Raw genomic sequence first — 20,251 nt, 5'->3', positions numbered from 1 at the left:
GTGGACTACTGCTCAGATCGAGAACTACATATGACACATCCCTTGCGTGGCTGATGCGACCTTTTCTGCAACCTTAGGCTACCGAGATGCAGTGTTCAAGTGCTTTGCAGACGATGACTTCAACAAAAACTCGAGCCGGACGTCGTTCGGAAAATACTGCCTTTCTATCTCGACGACACGGGCCAACACAATGCTTACATTCCGTCGCCTTCAATATCGCATTCCATATGCCACGCCGACTGTCTTACTTGGAGATTGGCCACCACTGCCAAGCCAATCCCCATCCCTCTCTCGATCGCTCTTCTGCCAGGCGTTACATCGTCGCCTTCGATGCCCTTGCACTCCACTTTGATGAGACCTGTCTGCACGGTCTGTGCGAACTCACCTGCTCATGCTGGCCACTTTTTGGTTGTGCAATCGGTACACTATCCGACCCACCTTTGCGCGCATGAGCAGAGGATGTGGCCGAGATTGCTGCTGTTCCTCCTGGGTCCCTGATGGCGACACAAGACTCTGTCAGCGCCACCCTTTGCCTGTCTAGATCATCGACCTGTATATACTGCCTATTCTGCGTAGCAACGACGGCGTCATCCGCGGTTTTGCTGCCTACCACGACGCTCTTTTTGATCACGCTCACCATAGTCATTCCTTTACAGTGTGCGTTCCTTTTGTCAGAGACATATCTCTACTCACTGCGACGAATCACGGCCTGAGCGGTTGAGAGGGCTCTCAGACATTCTTCGAAAGGGCGGCATTCTTGTTCTTCGTGCCTCGATCCGGAGCGGATTGCATGTCTTCTACCATGACGATGCTTCAGCCAACACCAGTGGTGCCCTCCAATGCACCGCTTCATCATCAGGAGTCATACACTCGATCATCAAGAGTGCTACAGGAACATTCGGGCAATCGACAGCAGGATTACTACGCCGCATCGGTAGATCAGAAGTATCCTGCTTCATACCTTACGGAGAACACTTATCCCGCCTATCAACAAGTTCCCCGCCCACTGCACACAAACACTCATTCGCTTCTACAACACAATCGACTTCGACACCCGCAGCAGAGGTTTCATCATGGACAGAGGGATCCTCAACAGATCAGGAAGGAGGCACGGTATCTTTTCCATCGCTTTCGATCATCAGATGGCTACATGAAGTATCGCAATCGACAACACAAGGAGGACAAGGGAGTTTCGGAGCAGAAGTGGCCCGATCGATTGGAGTATGCTTTCTTCGAGGGTACGTTCGTCACAATTCCATACCCTCGTGTCTAATGCTTACGTCTCATAGCACTTGTCAACTGGCCTCCCATGGGCCGAAGAAAGCTTCCACACAAAGATAAGCAACGCGGCCGCAACGAACTAATCGCCGACTATATCGAAGAACACACTGGCGAAGCTCGAACACGAAAGCAAGTTTCCAGCCACATCCAAGTACTGAAACCTTTCGTCGAATCCGATCCACACATCATGCGCTACCTCTCCAAGGAGGATTTGACCGGGCACAGTCACCGATATTACTACCAAGGAGGCGGACACTATCCAGTCGGAGGCCGAAGAGCATCACAATACCCTGCTACAGCACCCGGCAGTTACTCCACACGCAGCTCCATTGCCGCTGGAGCACCGTCAATGGAAACTGCGAACCTTTACCACACTCTGCCACAAATCAAACAGAGCCTTTCTGTCTTTCACCCGATCGCGTTCGAGATGTTTGTTCAACGGAAAGCCCCGGGTGCAGAGCCTGAACGACTACATACTTATACCAAGAATCTCCCAGCTCCGCTCAAAGACCACATACATCCTACTTGGGATGAGTTTACCTCCGAGTTCCCTCTTCTGGCAAGCTTGCATTCTGCTCGCCCCATTGACTGTAATGTTCTATTTGCTGAGGCTTCCATCGCTTTTCCAACAGGAACTTGGAAGGACAAGACAAATGTTGAGCTGGGCATCTCGTTGTCCTGTTCTTCGCAGCGACTCCCCCAGGACTCTATGGTGTTCTGCTGCAACCGATTCTACGAGAAGGGGGTTTTGCAGAAGGACTTCGGCAGTTCGCATCCGGTACCCTGGGATGATTGGGTAGATGATGGTGACGGGTCGGCAAGGCTGGAGACATTGATCAAGTTCGGTTCTACATTCTGGGCGATGAAGCTGGGGGCTTTGGCAAACAAGCTGAAGAGTCCAGCTGCTGGATTGAGGGATGCCGTGTGTGGGATGTTCGGAAATACAACAGATGGTAGAGAGAAGGTCGACGAGGAGTTGAGAGATACAACGGCATTACAAGAGATTGTGATCAAGATGCCTGACGGGACTGGCCAGAGGTTGTTGCTCATCTACTGGAAATTCCGATTGAGTCGGGCGGAAGAAGGACGTGCTTATTGGAGACAGCTGAGTGTGCCGACTCCAGACTCGGCCAAATCGGAGGCAAAAGAAGTGGCTCTCTATGGAACAGATTATGCTGAAGCCGCTGCTCCATACTTGGACCTCAAGACCGACAGGGTGGACAGTGTCTACGAGTATCCTGGCTTGCAGACTTACGGTGCGGACGCATATGTATCTATGACACAACAACAACCGGCTACGCTACAATCGCCATTCAAGTACGAAACATCGTCTTCATCCAATAGCGCTCTCAATTCGGCAGTCTGGTCCTCATCAAACGACTTCGATACGAACGACGGAACAAACACAGCACCAAACTCTGCCGTGGAACTTTTCCCGCCAGATGGCGACAATGCATTCGACTTCACTGGTGGGAACATCAACATCTCCTACGACAATATGGACTTTAGTGCCTTTGATGCATCCGCATTTGACTTTGGTGCCAGTGCAACAGCGGACTTTGCCACCGATCCTGCTCTGGAGAATTACGGAACACAGGACTACAGTCATCACGACTTCGACACGCAGTGGTACGAAAGCTTCGATGGCTCTCAGCAGCATCATCTACCACAAAGCCAGACGCCTGCTCCACAAGCTGCCATGTCTGCCGGCGCGACTCTGGAGGACGGCGACGCCCACAGCAGTACCGAACAGCATGACCCATACAGTTTCAATCTCGACGTCCCTGCGACATGCGGTGTCGAATCCCGATCCACAACAGCAACGTTTCAAGACTACAGCGTAACCCCATATGACGACAGTCAACAATACAGCCAAACCTACGGCATCTCACCACACGACAGCCAGCAAGCTTATGGTGGTGCCGGGCAGGAGGCGGTAATCAAGGACGAGGACGCTTTGGCAGCTTTGGCAGATGCGAGCGGTTACATGGCGCATATTGGCCAACATCACCAAGATGGTCATCAGCAGCACTCGCAGCATGATGGGGTGCAGACCCGGCAGGGAAGCGAGGGGTATGATATCTATGACTTTCAGCATCAGCAGTATCATGCTTCGTAGGCATGATACTATTGTGGCTTGATGATGATAATGCGGATGAGATAGTTATGATAATGGATAATGTTGAGATCGACGGTCCACCGAAGGATGGAATTCGAGCTGATAATTTTCTTTGTGACCAAGCGTCCTGTCGACCGTCGAGCCTTAGCTTCCCTGATTCAAAACCTGCAGCCGCAACCTTGGAGCAGCGCGGCTTCCAAGACCCAAGTGCGCTGAATGTGGCAGGTGTCAATAATAAGTCCATGATTGCTATCTCTGCCACTTGCCATTTCTTGTGCTGAACCAGCGGCACTTGACGTTTGAGCTGTTGTCGAGGTAGACTGCTGCTCAAGGGTATACATTCCAGCGTTTTGCTACCTTTCGCCCGTTACTGCTCCTCGGTCAATGAGCACTTGCTGAATTTCAACGTGCCCGCTTTCACGAGCAAGATCCAACGCAGTTTGGCCGTTATGATTGACAGCGTTGATGATCAGCTTCTTCTCCTGGACGAGTGTTTGTACGACCTGCGTGCGTCCGTATTCAACCGCTCTATGCAATGGCGTCTCCCGGTCAACGGCTGCATTCACGTCTCCTATTCCCTCCTTAAGAATGAACTTGACGATGCCGTCGTGTCCATTCATGGCTGCGAGGAAGAGTGGCAAAGGCCTCAAATCGCTTACGTGAAACAAGTTCACTCTTCCGGTGCTCCAAAGTAGCTTGGCCACTTCAAGATGTCCTCTTTCTGCCGCGCAGATGAAAGGTGTGCGTCCGCCACCGTGCCAGCCGTCTGCACTCGATGCACTGACAGTAAGAAGAGCCCTTACGACCTCGAGATGGCCCCCGTAGGCTGCATAGACGATCGGCATCCAGCGATTGCCGTCCTTTGCCAGTGTACCATCATTCTGCCAGCGCCACCTGGATAATTTTGCCTTCAGCTTTCCGCCCTGTTTGCTTCGAGCTATCAGTTCTGTGACTATGCTCAAAAGCCCGAATCGGGCAGCGACATGCTGTAATGTTGTACGCTCACAATGTTCTCTTCTCGCTAGCGATCCCCACCGCCGGGATTTCCATAGCTGATCCCAGTGCACCCACAATTCATTCGCTGGCCAGTCAGTCATCCCAATCAGATGTCTCTGCGAGACTCCTGAAAGTTCGGCCTCAGCTGCATGCATGATCCAGTAATGAGTGGCGTAATTCACGAATCTCAAGGCCTCTCCCAACCCCTGCGATCCTCCCTGCAGCCTGTTGAACTCATCTGTGTCAAGCTCAGCATCGAGAACATCCTGTGCCGCCAAGAAATGCACACATATCGCAGCTAGTGCGCTATGTTCTCGGCCCACCATTGGCTCTTCCGACTTTATGCTCTCTCCGCCTTCAAGTATTTGCAAGCCACCGCGAAGCATAAAACTTCGCACAGATTCATGGTCGAATTGGACGATCGTCTGGCCAGTCGTATCAGAGACGACGCGAATCAACCCTAGTGACAGCCGGGAAGCCCTCTCGCGAAGCTCATCATCGTGCATGCACCAATTAATTGACCTCATGCAGTCCTCGGTCGATCGCAACCGTGAAAGCGGGTCTATCGCTACTCCGTAGCGCAGTTCGACCAGGGACATTGGTCGGCCAGCGAGTGTGATCCAGCGGAAAATAGGGAATGCAAGTCTCTTGTCGCTCGGATTCAGCTGCTCCATCATGTGTCGGTATACTTCGTCCAGTTCTGCGGGAGTCTTGAGGATATCGGTCAAGATGAATGCAACACTCTCTTGCTCGAGACTTAGGACTCTTCGCGTGACCAGAACTACCCATTGGAATACACCGTTCGCTCTCTGAACAATGTCGTTGATCACTCGCTCCTTGTCAATTGCGGACATTCGACACATCCCTTCCTCCAGAGATGAGCGGACATATGCCTCAATGGCGGTCCTGTTCATCTGTTCCATGTCCATACATGTCCACGATGACCCTACACGAGGATATGGTCGACAAGATATACAGATAGCAATGGCACCTGGAGCCTTGTCAAAGAGCTTTTCCAACCAACGGAGAAGCTCTCTGGCACTGTTCTCGCCAATCTCATCAAGTGCGTCGATCAGCAACCTGATCTTCTTATGCTCTCGGACGTACTGCTCACAGCTCCTGAGAAAACTTGAATCCAAATCGATTTCATCCCAGTCCCAATTTGTGCCTGGCTTTCCGTACTCTCTAACACGTTTCTCGAAGCTAATATCTCGGCAAAATTTCGAAAGCAGTGCCTCATCTTGCGAAAGCAGCTGATGAAGCATAGATCGAAAAAGTCCGTGTGGGGTGTACTGTAGAAGCTGTCCGCGCCTATTGAAATGAAACGAGAGCGTCAGGGTATTCGGCATCTTGTGTCTTAGACTTGTCACAATGGCCTCCATGAGCATCGATTTGCCAGTGCCGGCTCTGCCCCTGATACATAACAGACCGCCTTCATCATGCCACTTAGTATAGAAAGAATTCTCCATCGCCCAATCACATGAAACGTGCTGCTTCAGACCAAAGTCCCCTCGCGCTGTCATCTGCGGGAAAGCAAGAGAGGATAGACATTGAAGTGGGGAGCCGTCATCGTCTTTCTTCGCATGTACATGCACGTCTGGAAAGCGAAACAAATAAGTAATGGTCATGAACAGGATTCACACACTCGCACATCAACCTCAAATCACAATTCGTGCGGTTCCATCATCGTGTCGATGATCTTTCCATGGTGCAATATTTACCTACTTCTGTTGTTGAACACAAATGACTGGCTGCCTCCAGCTTGATAGTTGGTCGCTTGATCACCACTATTGTGAAACATGGTTCCACCATTGATCTGGTACATGCTTCCAGCCACGCTGTACTGGTTGGTTGCTTCTCGTTCATCCGCTAAAGAACGCACGATCTTGGTCAAGTCATCCCGCTGGTCTCCGATGTCGAGAATGTGCTTCGTCTCCAGAGTGTCCAGATGGTTTCTCATAGAGGCCCACAAATCTTGCAATTTGACATCCTTGCCTGAGACGATCGCAGATGTGCCCTTCCATGTACGCTGCAGGCTATTCGCCCCAACCTTGGGACAGATCTTCTCGAATAGTTGGTTCATTGTTTGTAGATCTTGCTCGCAATGCTTTAGCACGAGTGTGACACCAGGTTGTGTGTCTTGTGGGAGTTCGACGTCAACATTGCGCTGCAGCGCCCTTTGGAAAAGACTTTACACAGCCGGCAATTCTTCAAATAATCTGGAGACCTTTGGAGGGAGTCCTTGGGAGTCCTTTGCCGTTTGGGCGATGGTAACGATTGCTTTGGTAAGATCAATACAAGCGCTCACAAGTTGAACAACCTCTGCGCCTGACATATCTGGTGTCTTTTGCACGAGTGTCGTCCCACAGAATGTTGCGAGTTTCGATGTTTTGGATGTTTGCAACGAGCTGAGCTGTGTGGAGATAGCTGTTCTAAGCGCCCACAACGCACAGCAGTGGCACAGCATGCACTTAATCGCTCGCATCATGCACTCAGCCCCGGTCACTCAGTGTGATGGACTGCAGGGATCCTGCGTTGGACATTTTGCCTACTGCACGATGGATGGACGCGAAGATTCCGTAGAAGAGTGGGTACAAGTGGGTGAACTCCACCCTCAAAGGTATCTTTATCGTGAGGCCGGCTGCGCCCAGGTCTAGACGGGTTACTATCTCATCCAACTGCAAACCGCAAGCCAGCACTGCCCGAAATGTAGGCTGTGAGTCCAAAGTTGCTTTCATGGATCCATGTCGTATGTCGCGCTTGTCTGTGTAAGCGAATCAATGATGCGAAGTGCTCATCGCAGGCGGAAAGAGAAGATCCGTGCAGTGTGCAATCCAATGCCTGCTTCTCAAAAATCGCTCTGATACGTTACAGCAAACAGAATCGCTCGGTCCTAGTTCGCTCCAAAGAGACGATCAAAGTTTGTCGACTTCTTTGCTTTGCTCTTTCAACAGAACATCACCAACTGTGAGCCCACGTTCGTGCCATCGGAACAGCCTGCAGCAAAGTCAAGTGAGCAGCTTGGGCAGCATGAAGCTTTTCATATCTGTAACTTGGACATGGATTAGCCCTATTTGCAGTCAGTATGTTCTGGAAAACAATCGGACGCAGTCTCCCGCCGGAAAGCAGAACAGTTACCTAAGGCCAATGCTGCGCACTCTGTCTGCCCGGAGCATTTGAGTGCACTTTGTCTCAAGAAACGTGCCGTGCAGCCAAGGTCGCGAGAACAGAGGACAATGTGTGGGTGTTACTCAGTTTCCATTTGGCTGTCGGCAGCTAGGCAGTCTTCTGTCTGTTGAGTAGTACATGCCAAGTCCCACTTACAAGTAAATCGCATTACTCCAGTCCTCCATGGTTCCACCAACGGCTTCATGTCTCACAACTTCCCTCCCTTCCCCTCCTTCCTCCATCCCAGTCACTCTCCCTTCCCTCCCACCCCATCATGACTACTCTTCCACTCCTTCCCCGCCGTATAATACGCCCCCTCAACATGCTCCTTCACCTCCGCCGGCTTCAACCACGCACACCGATCCTTCTCAAACGTCTCAATCCTCGGCTTAAACTTCGTCTCCTGCAATCCAAAATCATCAATCGTTCCGATCCTTGGAATCGACATTCCAGGAAACCCTTCGGAACGTCTATACATGAGAGTTCCGCAGACAGAACAGAAAGAATTTTCCATCCAGTTTCCTGTGGCGATTGTGGCGGATTGTTTGAATTTTGTGAGTTTGTTTTCGCCGCGAAGGTGTTTGAGGTGGGAGTCTTTGACGACGAAGTTGGAGGCGAACATGCTGGGAGAGTGTCAGATCGATTTGTACCTGGGTTTTTTTCGCTTTTGATGAAGGTGATGGAAGTGGCTACTCACGAAGCTGTGATTTTCCTGCAATCTGTGCAGTGGCAGATGAAAGTGTCTACCAATCCTTCTCCTTCGGTAGGCACCTCGATTTGTACTGCACCGCAGTAGCAAGTTGCCGTTGCTGTTCCATCCTTCTCGCCATGAGCTCCTTCGGATGGAAGGACAATTTCTTTCGGAGACATTTTGTAGCGAGCTGCTTGTTCTTATGGGGCGAGTTCTGTTTCGAGAGGTCTTGTGTGGAGAGGGTGAGATCTTTGAAATGAGGTAGGAAAGAAGTGTCCTTGCAGCTGAAGCAGGAAGCTATTTGTACTTACCTAACCTCGATGTAGACAAGGTAAGCGGTCTGGACGCAGTCCAAGGGCTACACGGAAGTCGCAGCAGCGGGACAATCAGATAACGAACACAATACAGAGCAGTGCTTGTGTTCAGAGCTCTGACTTGCATGCTGATTGCTCATCGTCGGTGACACTATTGGTAAGCGGTTCGAAAGTAGTCGATGACGTCTGGGCTGTCGTGGAGCTGGAGCTCCAGCTGCTGACGAGAAGGTGTGAAGAACGGCACTCTAGTGGGGGCAATGCTGGATAGAAGAATCTTTTATAATGTGGCCAAGCAAAAGATGCATGTCCATCAAGGTCATTCATCACTCATGTATATTATTACATATCCATAACTTCGTAAAGTCGTAACATTCTATACCTCATGTAGCAATTACCGCAGAACTCACACCCTGCCAGCTGGTGGTATGGGATCCATATCAGAACTGTGCCCCTTGCGATCTAATGTGTCGTCGCTCGCGATCCGTCGAGCAGGAGGCTCTGTAGGTGCCGCTGGATTGACACCCGCCTCCGGATCATCGTCGAGGTTTGCAGTCTCGTACTCCAGAATCTTGATCAACTTGTAGAGGAGCACTGCAAGACCTGAGCCGGCAAAGGGACCGACCCAATAGACCCACTGCTCTGAATCCCAGCCGGCTGTTCCGATGGCGGAGGTTGCGACTGAAGGGGCGAAGCTGCGTGCGGGATTGAGGGAGCCTCCGGTCCAGAAGACACCTGGAGGAATACTTGGTCAGTATGCCTGCGATAAGTATGTGTTGTTTTGCTTGCTCTTTTGCTCACCAGTGAGTTCTGCGCTGAAGAGTGCGAGACCGATTCCAACGGGAGCGATGAAATTTCCGACGTGCTTCTCTGCGGCCAACATGAAGATCGTGAAGACTAGGACAGAGGTGAGAAGCATCTCGATAATGACGCCTTGCGCGATTGTTGTTGTGTCTGATAAAGTTGTTGCGACGTTCAAGTCTCCTGTGAATAGCGCTTGTACGACCTGCGATACATTAGTTGTGGCTCGACCGTCGCAGCTCTCGGGAATTTCATACGAATGCGGCAACGATGGCTCCGAGCATCTGTGCGACGAACAGGAAGATGGCACGCGTGATGGTGATGGCGCGGATGAGTGCCATACCCAAGGTGACCTGTATACGATGTCAGTTTTACATGGCAAGCATTGCTCAGGTGAAGAGCAACGTACGGCAGGGTTGAATAGCCCTCCGCTGATGCGGAAGAAGACCCAGGCATTGACGGCTAAAGAGAAGCCGAATGACAGCGCAGTGTAGAGAAGTTGTTGTGGTGTCTTTTGCGGCGCTTCCGTGATCACCGTGTCGCCAGTATTCGGATTTGACGATACATTGGCAGTTTGTGCTCCTGTAAATGCAAGGAAGAGAAAGAAGAACGTGCCAACGAATTCTCCGATGATTGCGACGATGTGCCCCTTCCAGTGCCTGTTAATGGGGATCTTTCGAATGAGCTTGCTAATGTGAGGATGCTTCACGACCTTCGCGTCGGTATTCATGATTGCAACACTGCGTGCAACGTGTGCAACGTGAAGTCGATAGATGAGACAGGGGGCAAGGATTCCCCAGACAGGCTTGTGCAGCGACCAGGTTATAGTCGTTCGCTCGCGAATCTACACGCTACTCCAGTGTTTTCCTATTTGGGAGTTAGGACGACGCTGAGAAGTTGGCACTTAGCTCGACTTATTACGCTTTTCTGGCTCTGTCAGTGGCGCATCTGCCGCGATGTGTGGCGCACAGTCACAGCAAATCGTATGCATTCCTTTGTCCATCTGCGAGTCAGCTGTCGAGATCGTGGATCCCACGATAGCTCCAAGACCAATGGACGTTGAGGTATGGGATGTTGTGCCGTGTGCGCGGCACGCAGGAAAGGCAATCTCAATCGTCTGCTCAAGATGACGCTCTGTCCACCGGCTTGAAGGAACCGGCAGGCTGAGAAAGGAATCGGCAATCGGGATACACAGCCACTCGCGCACTGGGCATCACATCATGTTCGGCATACCGCGGTTTAGGGCATGTTTCCGGGCTGTCCGTGGCCATGCTTTTGGGTGAAGAGGTTGTTCTTGCTATGATCGACGCCAGGTATTCGACAACTGCCGGCTTGTGGCGTGATACTGGAGGTCTTCTGCTCCAAGGCACGTTGGTACACATTCGTCATTCGTACATTGTTGCGGCTGGTGGCGGGCCTTTCGAGCTCAGCTGATGGGGCTTTGCATTAGCCATGTAAGGTCACTGCGATCAGCAAGCAGACGATCCGGCGCGCACCGACTCCACGTGCAATACATGTCATTGTCAGTAGACCACGTCTTCGTGCTTGATGACGACAGCATACTCTTATGCATGTGGCTTCCCTCAGTGGCTGTATCGTCATCCGCAAGATCATCGCGATGCCGAACTCCCAGGCACCTCGCCATTGGGACTTGGAGTTGCCGCGCCGAGTGGTATGGCTAATAGGCAGGACAGAAAACCTGCTGTTGCTCGAGTAGCTCATTGAAGCTCAAACATTCCGGCCCATTTTTTCTGTTGTTTCTCGGAAGCATACTGGTCTCCAGCGTTCACAACAATGCCGCGAACCCGATCTCGGCACAAGACCAGAGCAAGGCCAGGTAGGCAGGTGCAAGAAAGCCAACGCAAAAATTGTGCTTATGCTGCGAGTTCTGGTCACGCCCTGTGTTTTGGAGTCATCGAGGTTCATTTGTTTCCTAATTTTGATCCATACCTGCTCAGAAGATAAAATACCCTTGACTCAAAGGCAGCGTATCCGCCGGCTCAGCCTTCATCTCCTCGCCATCCGCTTCGACAATCTATCACACAAGTCAGCAACAACAACAAACACCATAGCGAAGAAAATCTGGAGATCAAGAACTCACATATCTCTCCGCATCAACCTTCATCCTCGGCATCTTCCCATTAAATTTCATATCCCCCTTCTTCACACTCCTACAATTCTTCACAGCCTCCACCCTCTTCTTCAATCCATAAGATGCAACTTTCCCACTCTCAATACTCCTCCCACTCACCCACGCAATCCCCCTCGCACCAGGAACCATCGCCCCAAACATGGGCCGCATAATCACAGGTTCCACAGTCGGAATACTAGCATTCGGATCACCCATTTGCGAATAAACAATCATCCCCCCTTTCACAACTTGCGCAGGTTTCACACCAAAATTCGCAGGATCCCAGAGGACAAGATCCGCGAGTTTCCCTGGTTCAATAGAACCGAGAAGATGGGACATCCCTTGCGCGATGGCCGGGTTGATGGTATATTTCGAAATATAACGTTTGACACGGAAATTGTCGACGTCTGTTCCGGCGTCTTCGGGGAGGAAACCGCGTTGGACTTTGTTTTTGTGGGCTGTGTTCCAGGTTCGGAGGATGACTTCGCCGCAGCGGCCCATGGCTTGGGAGTCGGAGGACATCATGCTGATTGCGCCGATGTCGTGGAGGACGTCTTCGGCTGCGATGGTTTCGGCGCGGATGCGCGATTCGGCGAAGGCGACGTCTTCGGGGATGTTGCGGGAGAGGTGGTGGCAGACCATGAGCATGTCGAGGTGTTCGTCGAGGGTGTTGCCGGTGTAGGGGCGGGTGGGGTTTGTGGATGAAGGGAGGACGTGAGGGTGTTCGACTACGGAGATGATGTCTGGGGCGTGGCCGCCGCCGGCACCTTCGGTGTGGTAGGTGTGAATTGTGCGGTCTTTGAAAGCTGCGACTGTGGTTTCGACAAAGCCGGATTCGTTCAGGGTGTCGGTGTGGATGAGGACTTGGATATCGTGTTCATCGGCAACGGAGAGACATGTGTCGATTGTGGCAGGTGTTGTGCCCCAGTCTTCGTGCAGTTTCAGTCCGCATGCACCAGCTTCAACTTGATCTATCAGACCTGCGGGATCTGCGTCGTTACCTTTGCCCGTGATTCCAACATTGATCGGTAAGTCATCGCATGCTTGAAGCATCCACTTCATCATATTGACACTTGGCGTGCAAGTCGTAGCATTTGTGCTGGTGCTTGGTCCTGTACCTCCTCCCAGGAAAGTCGTGATGCCGCTCGCCACTGCTTCGTATGCTTGCTGAGGGCAGATGAAGTGAATATGCGAATCGTAGCCTCCGTATGTGACGATCTTGTGTTCGCCAGCAATGACATCTGTCGCAGCGCCAACAATGAGGTTGGGATCGACGCCTTCCATCACATCCGGATTTCCAGCTTTGCCAATGCCAACAATGATGCCATCTTTGATGCCAATATCCGCCTTGTAGATGCCCGTGTAGTCCACAATGAGCGCATTGGTAACGACGGTATCCAAGCAGTCCTTGTCAGCTCTTCCCGAAGCCTGTCCCATGCCGTCACGAATCGTCTTGCCGCCTCCAAAAGAACACTCGTCTCCGTAGACTGTCAAGTCCTTCTCCACTGAGATCCACAGATCCGTCGCTCCAAGCCTCACTCGATCTCCCGTCGTAGGTCCAAACATAGCAATATAACTCTCCCGATCCATCGTACACCCCTCCAACAACCTCGCATCCGCCCTCGGCTGCTCCACATGCAAAAACCCACCCTCCTTCAACCTCTGCAACAACCCCTCATCACTCACAGCATGCACCCCACCACTCGCCAACCCATTCCCTCCTCGTATCACCTTATTCCCCGCAATCTCCACCAGCGTAACAGTCCTACTCTCCCCGGGCTCAAACCTCACCGACGTCCCCGCCGGAATATCCAATCTCATCCCTCTAGCCTTCAACCGATCAAATTCCAATTTCGGATTCGTTTCCACAAAATGATAATGACTCCCCACTTGAATTGGTCTATCACCTTTACTCGTGACCTTCAACTTCAACCTCTTCCTCCCTTCATTCAATGCTATCCTCCCCTCTTTCCCTCTCACAGCAACAACAGCCCCCGGCATTTCCTTCTCCCCCCAAACCTCCAACCCTTCCACAGGCGGCCACGAAAAAACCTCATTTTCCCTCCCCTTATCCATCACAGGCAATAGTGATCCATACAACGCCCTTTCTAAATTCCCTTCATCGGTCGCGATAGGATCGTGGACGGTGACGAGGTAGGTTCCATTCCGGAATGTGCCTTCGACCATTAATTCTTTGAGGGTGTGGGGCACGGAGGGGAGGACGTGGCGGCGGCCGAGGAGGGTTGTACCCAGGGACATGAGGTCGCTGACAGAGTGGGTTCCATCGCGGATGAGTTCGTGGAGGACGCAGGCGATGAGGGAGAGGGCTTCGGTGTGGTTTAGACGGACGCCCCGGGCGAGACGGCGTTGGGCGAGGAAGCCGGTTTGGGTTATGAGGAGTTTGTCGATCTATGCGCAAAGTGTCAATGGGTGTTTGGAGGGTTGGAAGTTTGTTGTGAGAGCCATTGGGATGCATGGGGAGAGTACTTACCTCCTTCGGTGCCAATTGCATGGTGAGTTAGGAAAGAGTGACGATCTGTTTAGGTGAGAGGAGCTGTCGCATGGAAACGGTTACGTTTGGGTAAATAGGAAATGCATGGCAGGGTTCAGCTCCAGCAGAAAGAGTAGCAAAGTAGTTTGAAGAGCGCAAAAGCGGGGGGGGTGTAGGTTAAATTGGGGCGGCCGCTGTTCCAGGCGAGCGATAAGAGATAAGAGAGTTTGTTGGATAATGTATACTTGAACCTATCGAGTAAGACTGTCTTTTGTCTTGAAGCGGGATGGAGAGATGAATACAAGTGATGGATTGTGGGAGTTTGATGCAGGAGGAGAGGGAGCAAATGGTGGAATGCTTCACTTGGAAAGATGCACTTGGCACTAGCGGGTGCTGCCGTGGACGTGCGCGGCCGAGATGTCGACGCTCTTGCCAAAGCTAGGAGATGAGGAATAGTAGTCGGTCAGGATGCAAGTGTGCTCAATAGCTAACTAGATTGGCCATGCAAGTTCACTTGTCATGGGATGTTGCATATCGCCGTGCAGCCCAGCACAACCTGCCTGATGGCATTCGCAATGTCGATCCGAGAGAGGACTACACGCCCCGACTGCGCCCGGCGTACGAAGGGATGCAAAGGCCTGGCAGTAGCGCTGCAAAAGCTGGACATATGTATAGACTCCTGATCTGTGAGTGCGTCAAACATGTCAATCCAATGTGCCCATAGTCGCGAGCGTGAGCCGGACGATTCGGCCATGAAGACTGCTCATGTCAATGGCTCGGCTGGTTGAATGGTTTCCCAAGCAAATCTTCGTTAGTGAAGTGGAAGCCGAAGCAATTGAGGGCAGGTTGAAGGGTGGAACAAGCAGTCGTGATTTTTGATGCAGCGGGCGACCCTTGCAGCTTATTCCTAGGCCAGATTTGATTAACTCATCTGCCAGCCCATGACCTGACCAAAAGCAGAGGAGATGTATCTTGTCTGCGCCGTTTCTACTGGCTGGGCTAGAAACTGATACTGCAGGTTATCAACATCCCCTTCCAGAGCATTCGGAGACGACTGGCCATTGGAAGAAGATGCGGAGTAGCAAGTGATTTGTGGTGGTGGACAGAGAGGGAGCTTGTCTCATGAAATTGGAGGGGAAGTTTCTTTTGGCCTGCTCCCCGCTAAGCCGAATTGAGCCCGAGTATCCGATGGGCAGCCACCGACTTTCCAGCACGCGCTCGTTGAAATTCTCGTCTCGTCACACTCATTTCCCCATCAAATCCTCCATCAACCACGCGGCATGGCTTCCACCAACGGCCACCAATATCCCGACCACTTTCACCAGCTCGTCTCGTGGGCCGCGAATAACAGCCCAAACCACACAAATCAAAACAGCAACGGCAACGCGATGGCCTATCCTCCAACGCTGCAGGTGTCGGTCGACACGGAGCGCTTCATCCAGACGCGCAATGCTGTATGTCTTCACACTCCCTCGTCGCATCACGGCCAACTTCACCTACGCCGAACTTTGCGACGCGACAACAAAGGCAGCCTCGACGCGACTGGCGCATAGCAACAGCCGATGCAACTTCACCTCCAACGATGAACTAACGCGTCGCAGCTCACCAGCGCGTACATCGGCCTGAGCAGCTCCATCGACACCGCCATCAAGGCCTACATCGCCCACACCGACGTCGTGCTGCAAGGCGCCGGCAACTTCGACATCAGCCAACTGCTTCTGCCCTTTCAAGGCGTCGCAGGCGCTGCTCAAGTCGCAGAGCAAGCTATTCAGAATGGCTTGATCCAGCTCGCCGCCGCGCCCATCGATGCGAACGGCAATCTGGTCGATCCCAAGAAGCGAGAGAAGCGCCCATACAAGCAACGCGACCCCAATGCGCCCAAGCGACCACTCACCGCCTACTTCCGCTACTTGAAGGAGGTGCGCCCATTCATCGCGAAAGAGGTTGCTACAAACCCGCCCAGCGATGGCACCAAGGCTGGCGACATCAGCAAGATCGCCACTGAAAGATGGAGGACCATGACTGAAGCTCAGCGCAAGCCATATCACGCTGCGTATCAGAGCGAGCTGAGCGCGTACGAGGAGGCTACCAAGGCATACAAAGCTGCAGGTGGCAAGGCTGAGGATGTTGAAGATGGAGATGCAGAGGTGGAATCTCCCTCTGCTCTGCCTGCGGATGTGGTCGCCGCTGCAGAAGATGAGAGCGACGACGATTCCTCATCCGACGACAGCTCTAGCAGTGAGGAGTCCGACGAGCATGAGGATGTCCCAGCCAAGCTGCCGACTCCTCCGCCACCGAAGGCTAAGACACCCAAAGCTGGACCAAAGAAAGTCAAGGCCGCTGCCGATGCCACTCCTGCCGCCAACATGGCTATCGACCCGCAACTGACCTCGAGTGCTCCCATCGCTCAAATGACACCCTCCAGCTCCCTCGCATTACCTCCATCGCAACCTCAAGCGAGCTCGAAGAAGCGCAAGGCTGCAGCTGCGGTCGAGACGCCGGGCACTGCTGAGGGTGGCGAGAAGAAGAAGCGTGGCAAGTCGAGTAAGAAGGATGATGTGCTGGCTGAGCAAGCTGCTTCTGCTGCACAGCTACAAGTGCCTGAGTCGAGTCAAGCGGAAGCTGGCAGTGGAACCGAGAAGAAGAAGCGCAAGAAGAGGAAGAGCGAAGCAGCTGCGGCTTAGGAAGTCCAGCCTTCGGAACATCTCTTTCTTCCGTATCCATCGACTTCAAATGTGGGGACATTTTGAAGGAACTCTGCAATGAAGGTAGGGACGAGGAGCTATGCGACCCGCGGTAGTGTATGATGGCGTCTTGCTGGAGGCGAACTGAGTTGCTTGATCGAACGAATGAGAGATACCTGCTGAGCGCTTGCGAACTGCTACATGCTGATAACTGTACAATGGATGATTACCTGTCTTGTAGCCCCATACCCTCCGTCTGATCACTGACATGGGCGATATCGTACCTCTCAGCCCACCACTCAAAATTGCACAGTCTGGCAAAAGGTGGTATCAAAATGCAAAAGACTACGAAACGGTATTTGAAAAGCCAACGAGGAAAAGTAGCAAAACGACCGCCCTTGGTGTGTGGTTACGACCTACGCAACAGGTCCCGGAGGTCTTCGGCCTCGCGTCGGTCCGCTCCATGTATGTATTTACGAACAGCGCAATCTCGAAACTGCGACTTATGTCTTTTACCACTAGACCAAGGACGATTGTTGACAACCACGCTCGGTAACTGGTACATATGGCCTCATTCTAAGGGGTGGGGGGAGCAAAAGGGGAGGGTATGCTGTAAGGATGGCGATTGTGGATGTGAAGGGAAAGAGGATGAAAGGGGGCAAAACAATCGCCCTTAGAAGTGGTCTATCATTCCCGCACCGCGACCGGTCAGATGTGTCTGATCGGCCTAGTACGGCTGCCAGTGAGTACCGCTTTTAGACAACGCATTGTGGAAAGCGACTTATGTCTTCACCCACTAGACCAAGGACGATTGTTACAACGCATGCTTTTCAACTGGTGTATACGGCTTCAAACCAACGGCCGGATAATCAGCAAAAGGAAGAGATATGGTTCAAAATTTGGCGATGAAGGATTCGGACAAAAAGTGCAAAGACGAGGCAAAACAATCGCCCTTAGGAAGGGGCAGAGCAGCTACTCTAATGCCAGGTCACAGGTCTAACCGGCCTGATAGCGCCGGCATTAAGTACTGCTTTCGGACAACGCAGCACGAAGGTGCGACTTATGTCTTTACCACTAGACCAAGGACGATCGTTAACATCGATGCTTTCAAGGCATCGATATACGTGAACATCAGGGTGAGATTAGCAAAAGCGAAAGGAGATGCCATGAGGACTTATGATGCAGACCTGAAAAGCAAAAGTTCTCGGATAAGGCAAAACAATCAACCTTGGGCCGTAGCACGATGCAGGCAGTTTTTCTATCGACGAAGGTCTACTAGCTAGCCTTGGAAGAGAACTCGTTGCTGGTCTGAAGACAGCGCGATCGTGATGTTCGCGACTTATATCTGTTACCACTAGACCAAGGATGATCGTTAGAAGAGGTGCGACAGGAATGGCATATAATGCTTGGGCTAGGAACCAAAGGCTAGCAAAACGAGCAGATGGTCGAACGATAAGTTCGTGAGAAAATAAGGGAAAAGTAGGCGTGTGAGAGGCAAAAAACAATCGTCCAGAGCGCGTGGCTTGCAACCCATGGGCCGAGGCGATCCGGGAAACGAGTTGATTCCTGGATCTACTCCCTTGCTGTTGCGTTCTTTGACAGCGCATTCTGTTGGTTGCGACTTATGTCTGGTACCACTAGACTAAGGACGATCGTTGTATAAACCGTGGAAAGCAGAGCACATATAGCTTGGATTCGCAGATGAGGGCTAGCAAAAGGGAGAGACAGGCTGGCAAGATATGAACCATGATGGACTGAAAGCAAAAGAACGTGCAAAAGGCAAAACAATCGCGCTTGGTGTGGGTTCCACTCACCCGAAATGGTGGGGGTCTGTCGGCCTCATACCATTACAGGAGCGAAGGGTCGTAACAGACAGCGCATTCCAAGGATGCGACTTATGTCTTATACCACTTAGCCAAGGGCGGATTGTTGAAGCAGCGATAGTAGAAATGCTATATAACGGTTGTCTAACGGGTAAGAAGGCAGCAAAAGAATACATGTCCAAGAAGAGCAGAGAAGGCAATCTGCAGAGCAGAAAAGTGGATGGAAAGGGCAAAACAATCGCCCTTAAGCCGTAGCACCACGTCCGCGACATCTTTGATAGAAAACAGATTTATCTAATATGCCTCACGCATGCATTACAGACAGCGCTTTCTGAAAAAAGCGACTTACGACTTTGCCACGACACCAAGGACGATCGTTGCTGTGGAAGTTTTCAAACTACATATAATGCGTAGATTCGGAATCGAGGGCTGGCAGGAGAGCAGGCACGAAGTACGGAGCGAACGGGCGAGACAAAAGACAAAAAAATCCCGAAATTTGGCCATTAGCACACAGCATGCAGGAAGGACGGAGATGCTACAAGTTGCAGTATGCCTCGCAGCACGCTACTATGGAATTTTCTTGCAGACAAAGTCTTGTTGATCCGATTTAAGACGTTGCCACGATGCAGAGGACGAATGCTAAGGTGGTGGAGGAAGGCTTGTATTCTAGGGGTGACTTCCGTATCTTTCTACCAAAAGAGATTTATGCTCATTGGGGCAGAAGGAGCAAAAAGAAAAAGAAAGAGGTAAGGGATGGACAAAACAATCGCCCGTAGCGCATAGCACAGGCCGGATATGGTAAGAGCACAGGTCTATATGGCCTGCAACTTAACCCCTCGATGCTAGTATCTTAGACAGCACAGCATGCTGCGACTTACGACTAAGCCATCTCGCCAAAGGACGATCGTTGAACGGAGTGACTTTTGAGTCCTTTGTAAACCATCTTTCCAAGTCATACATAGTAGAAGAGTCGAGTAGCGCGAGACAAAAATTCCAGAGGCAGACGTTGCAAGAAAAGAACAAAAGACGGGCAAAACATAAAAACAATCGCCCTTGCTACGCAGCACGCGGAAAGCGCAAGCGCGAAGCCACATAGACCAGATGGTCTGTATTGTGCTTCCCGAGACTTCCTGTAGACAGCACGAATCCTAAGCGACTTACGACTGGACCACGCTTGCAAGGACGATCGTTGAATGGCTAGAATCTCGAAGGACATATAATGCTGCCCGTTGTTGCAAGCATTGCAAAAGAAGGTCTTAGGGGACCAGGTTGGAGCGAAAGCATACACGGTGGCTACGTTAGGGACGAAAAAATGGCAGAGGAAAGGGGCCAAGCGAAGGGCAAAAGTGCAAACAGTCCGCCGATCAAAAGTCTAACCACAGTCAACGGTGCATTTGTGCTTCATTCATCGATCGCCCGACGCAGAAGACCCCCAAAATGTGGTTCTCGAAGCTCGCTGGGCGAATTGCCGGTGACTGTTGCACAGCCACGCGAGAGTCCATGTTTGTGCCCCTCTTGAACCGCAAGAGCGTTCGCTAAGAAAAGAAGAAAAGGGTGACTAGAAGAAGCAAGAACAATCATTCTTGGCTCATAGCTACCTGCAGCAAAGAACAAGCACTGGTATAGAGAAGTTGTCAATATCTCTGTGATAGCATGTCGTTCCACAAGCGAGCAGCGCAGTCCAGATTTAGTGGCGATGGCGACTTACGGCTCAACCATGAAGGCAAGAACGATCGTTATGTGAGGTGGCCGCCA

General features: G+C 51.8%; 6 protein-coding genes across 6 annotated transcripts; 2 read left to right on the top strand and 4 right to left on the bottom strand.

Moving 5' to 3' along the window:
* Nucleotides 1–802: 802 nt before the first annotated feature.
* RHO25_008961 (uncharacterized protein) lies at nt 803–3,400 on the top strand (the record flags this gene model as incomplete). The annotated part of the gene is made up of 2 exons (XM_023604757.2): nt 803–1,238; nt 1,290–3,400. 2 exons carry the CDS (start codon nt 803–805, stop codon nt 3,398–3,400), a joined length of 2,547 nt encoding a protein of 848 aa, XP_023460425.2.
* A 353-nt stretch (nt 3,401–3,753) lies between these two features.
* On the bottom strand, nt 3,754–6,479 carry RHO25_008960 (uncharacterized protein; the record flags this gene model as incomplete). Its single annotated transcript, XM_023604756.1, has 2 exons — nt 3,754–5,993; nt 6,122–6,479. 2 exons carry the CDS (start codon nt 6,477–6,479, stop codon nt 3,754–3,756), a joined length of 2,598 nt encoding a protein of 865 aa, XP_023460418.1.
* A 1,332-nt stretch (nt 6,480–7,811) lies between these two features.
* Nucleotides 7,812–8,434, bottom strand: RHO25_008959 (uncharacterized protein; the record flags this gene model as incomplete). The annotated part of the gene is made up of 2 exons (XM_023604755.2): nt 7,812–8,187; nt 8,262–8,434. The coding sequence occupies 2 exons, from the start codon at nt 8,432–8,434 to the stop codon at nt 7,812–7,814; spliced, it is 549 nt and encodes a 182-aa protein (XP_023460417.1).
* Nucleotides 8,435–8,972: 538 nt separating this feature from the next.
* Nucleotides 8,973–10,097, bottom strand: RHO25_008958 (uncharacterized protein; the record flags this gene model as incomplete). The annotated part of the gene is made up of 4 exons (XM_023604754.1): nt 8,973–9,301; nt 9,368–9,572; nt 9,625–9,720; nt 9,777–10,097. 4 exons carry the CDS (start codon nt 10,095–10,097, stop codon nt 8,973–8,975), a joined length of 951 nt encoding a protein of 316 aa, XP_023460420.1.
* Nucleotides 10,098–11,321: 1,224 nt separating this feature from the next.
* Nucleotides 11,322–14,010, bottom strand: URE1 (Urease; the record flags this gene model as incomplete). Its single annotated transcript, XM_023604753.2, has 3 exons — nt 11,322–11,402; nt 11,469–13,907; nt 13,990–14,010. 3 exons carry the CDS (start codon nt 14,008–14,010, stop codon nt 11,322–11,324), a joined length of 2,541 nt encoding a protein of 846 aa, XP_023460419.1.
* A 1,259-nt stretch (nt 14,011–15,269) lies between these two features.
* Nucleotides 15,270–16,673, top strand: RHO25_008956 (uncharacterized protein; the record flags this gene model as incomplete). The annotated part of the gene is made up of 2 exons (XM_023604752.2): nt 15,270–15,443; nt 15,591–16,673. The coding sequence occupies 2 exons, from the start codon at nt 15,270–15,272 to the stop codon at nt 16,671–16,673; spliced, it is 1,257 nt and encodes a 418-aa protein (XP_023460422.1).
* Nucleotides 16,674–20,251: the final 3,578 nt, after the last annotated feature.

This window comes from Cercospora beticola, chromosome 5 (assembly GCF_033473495.1).
Source record: "Cercospora beticola chromosome 5, complete sequence".
Lineage (NCBI taxonomy): Eukaryota > Fungi > Ascomycota > Dothideomycetes > Mycosphaerellales > Mycosphaerellaceae > Cercospora > Cercospora beticola.
Note: the sequence above shows the minus strand (reverse complement) of the source record. Positions and strands in the feature narration are given on the sequence as shown.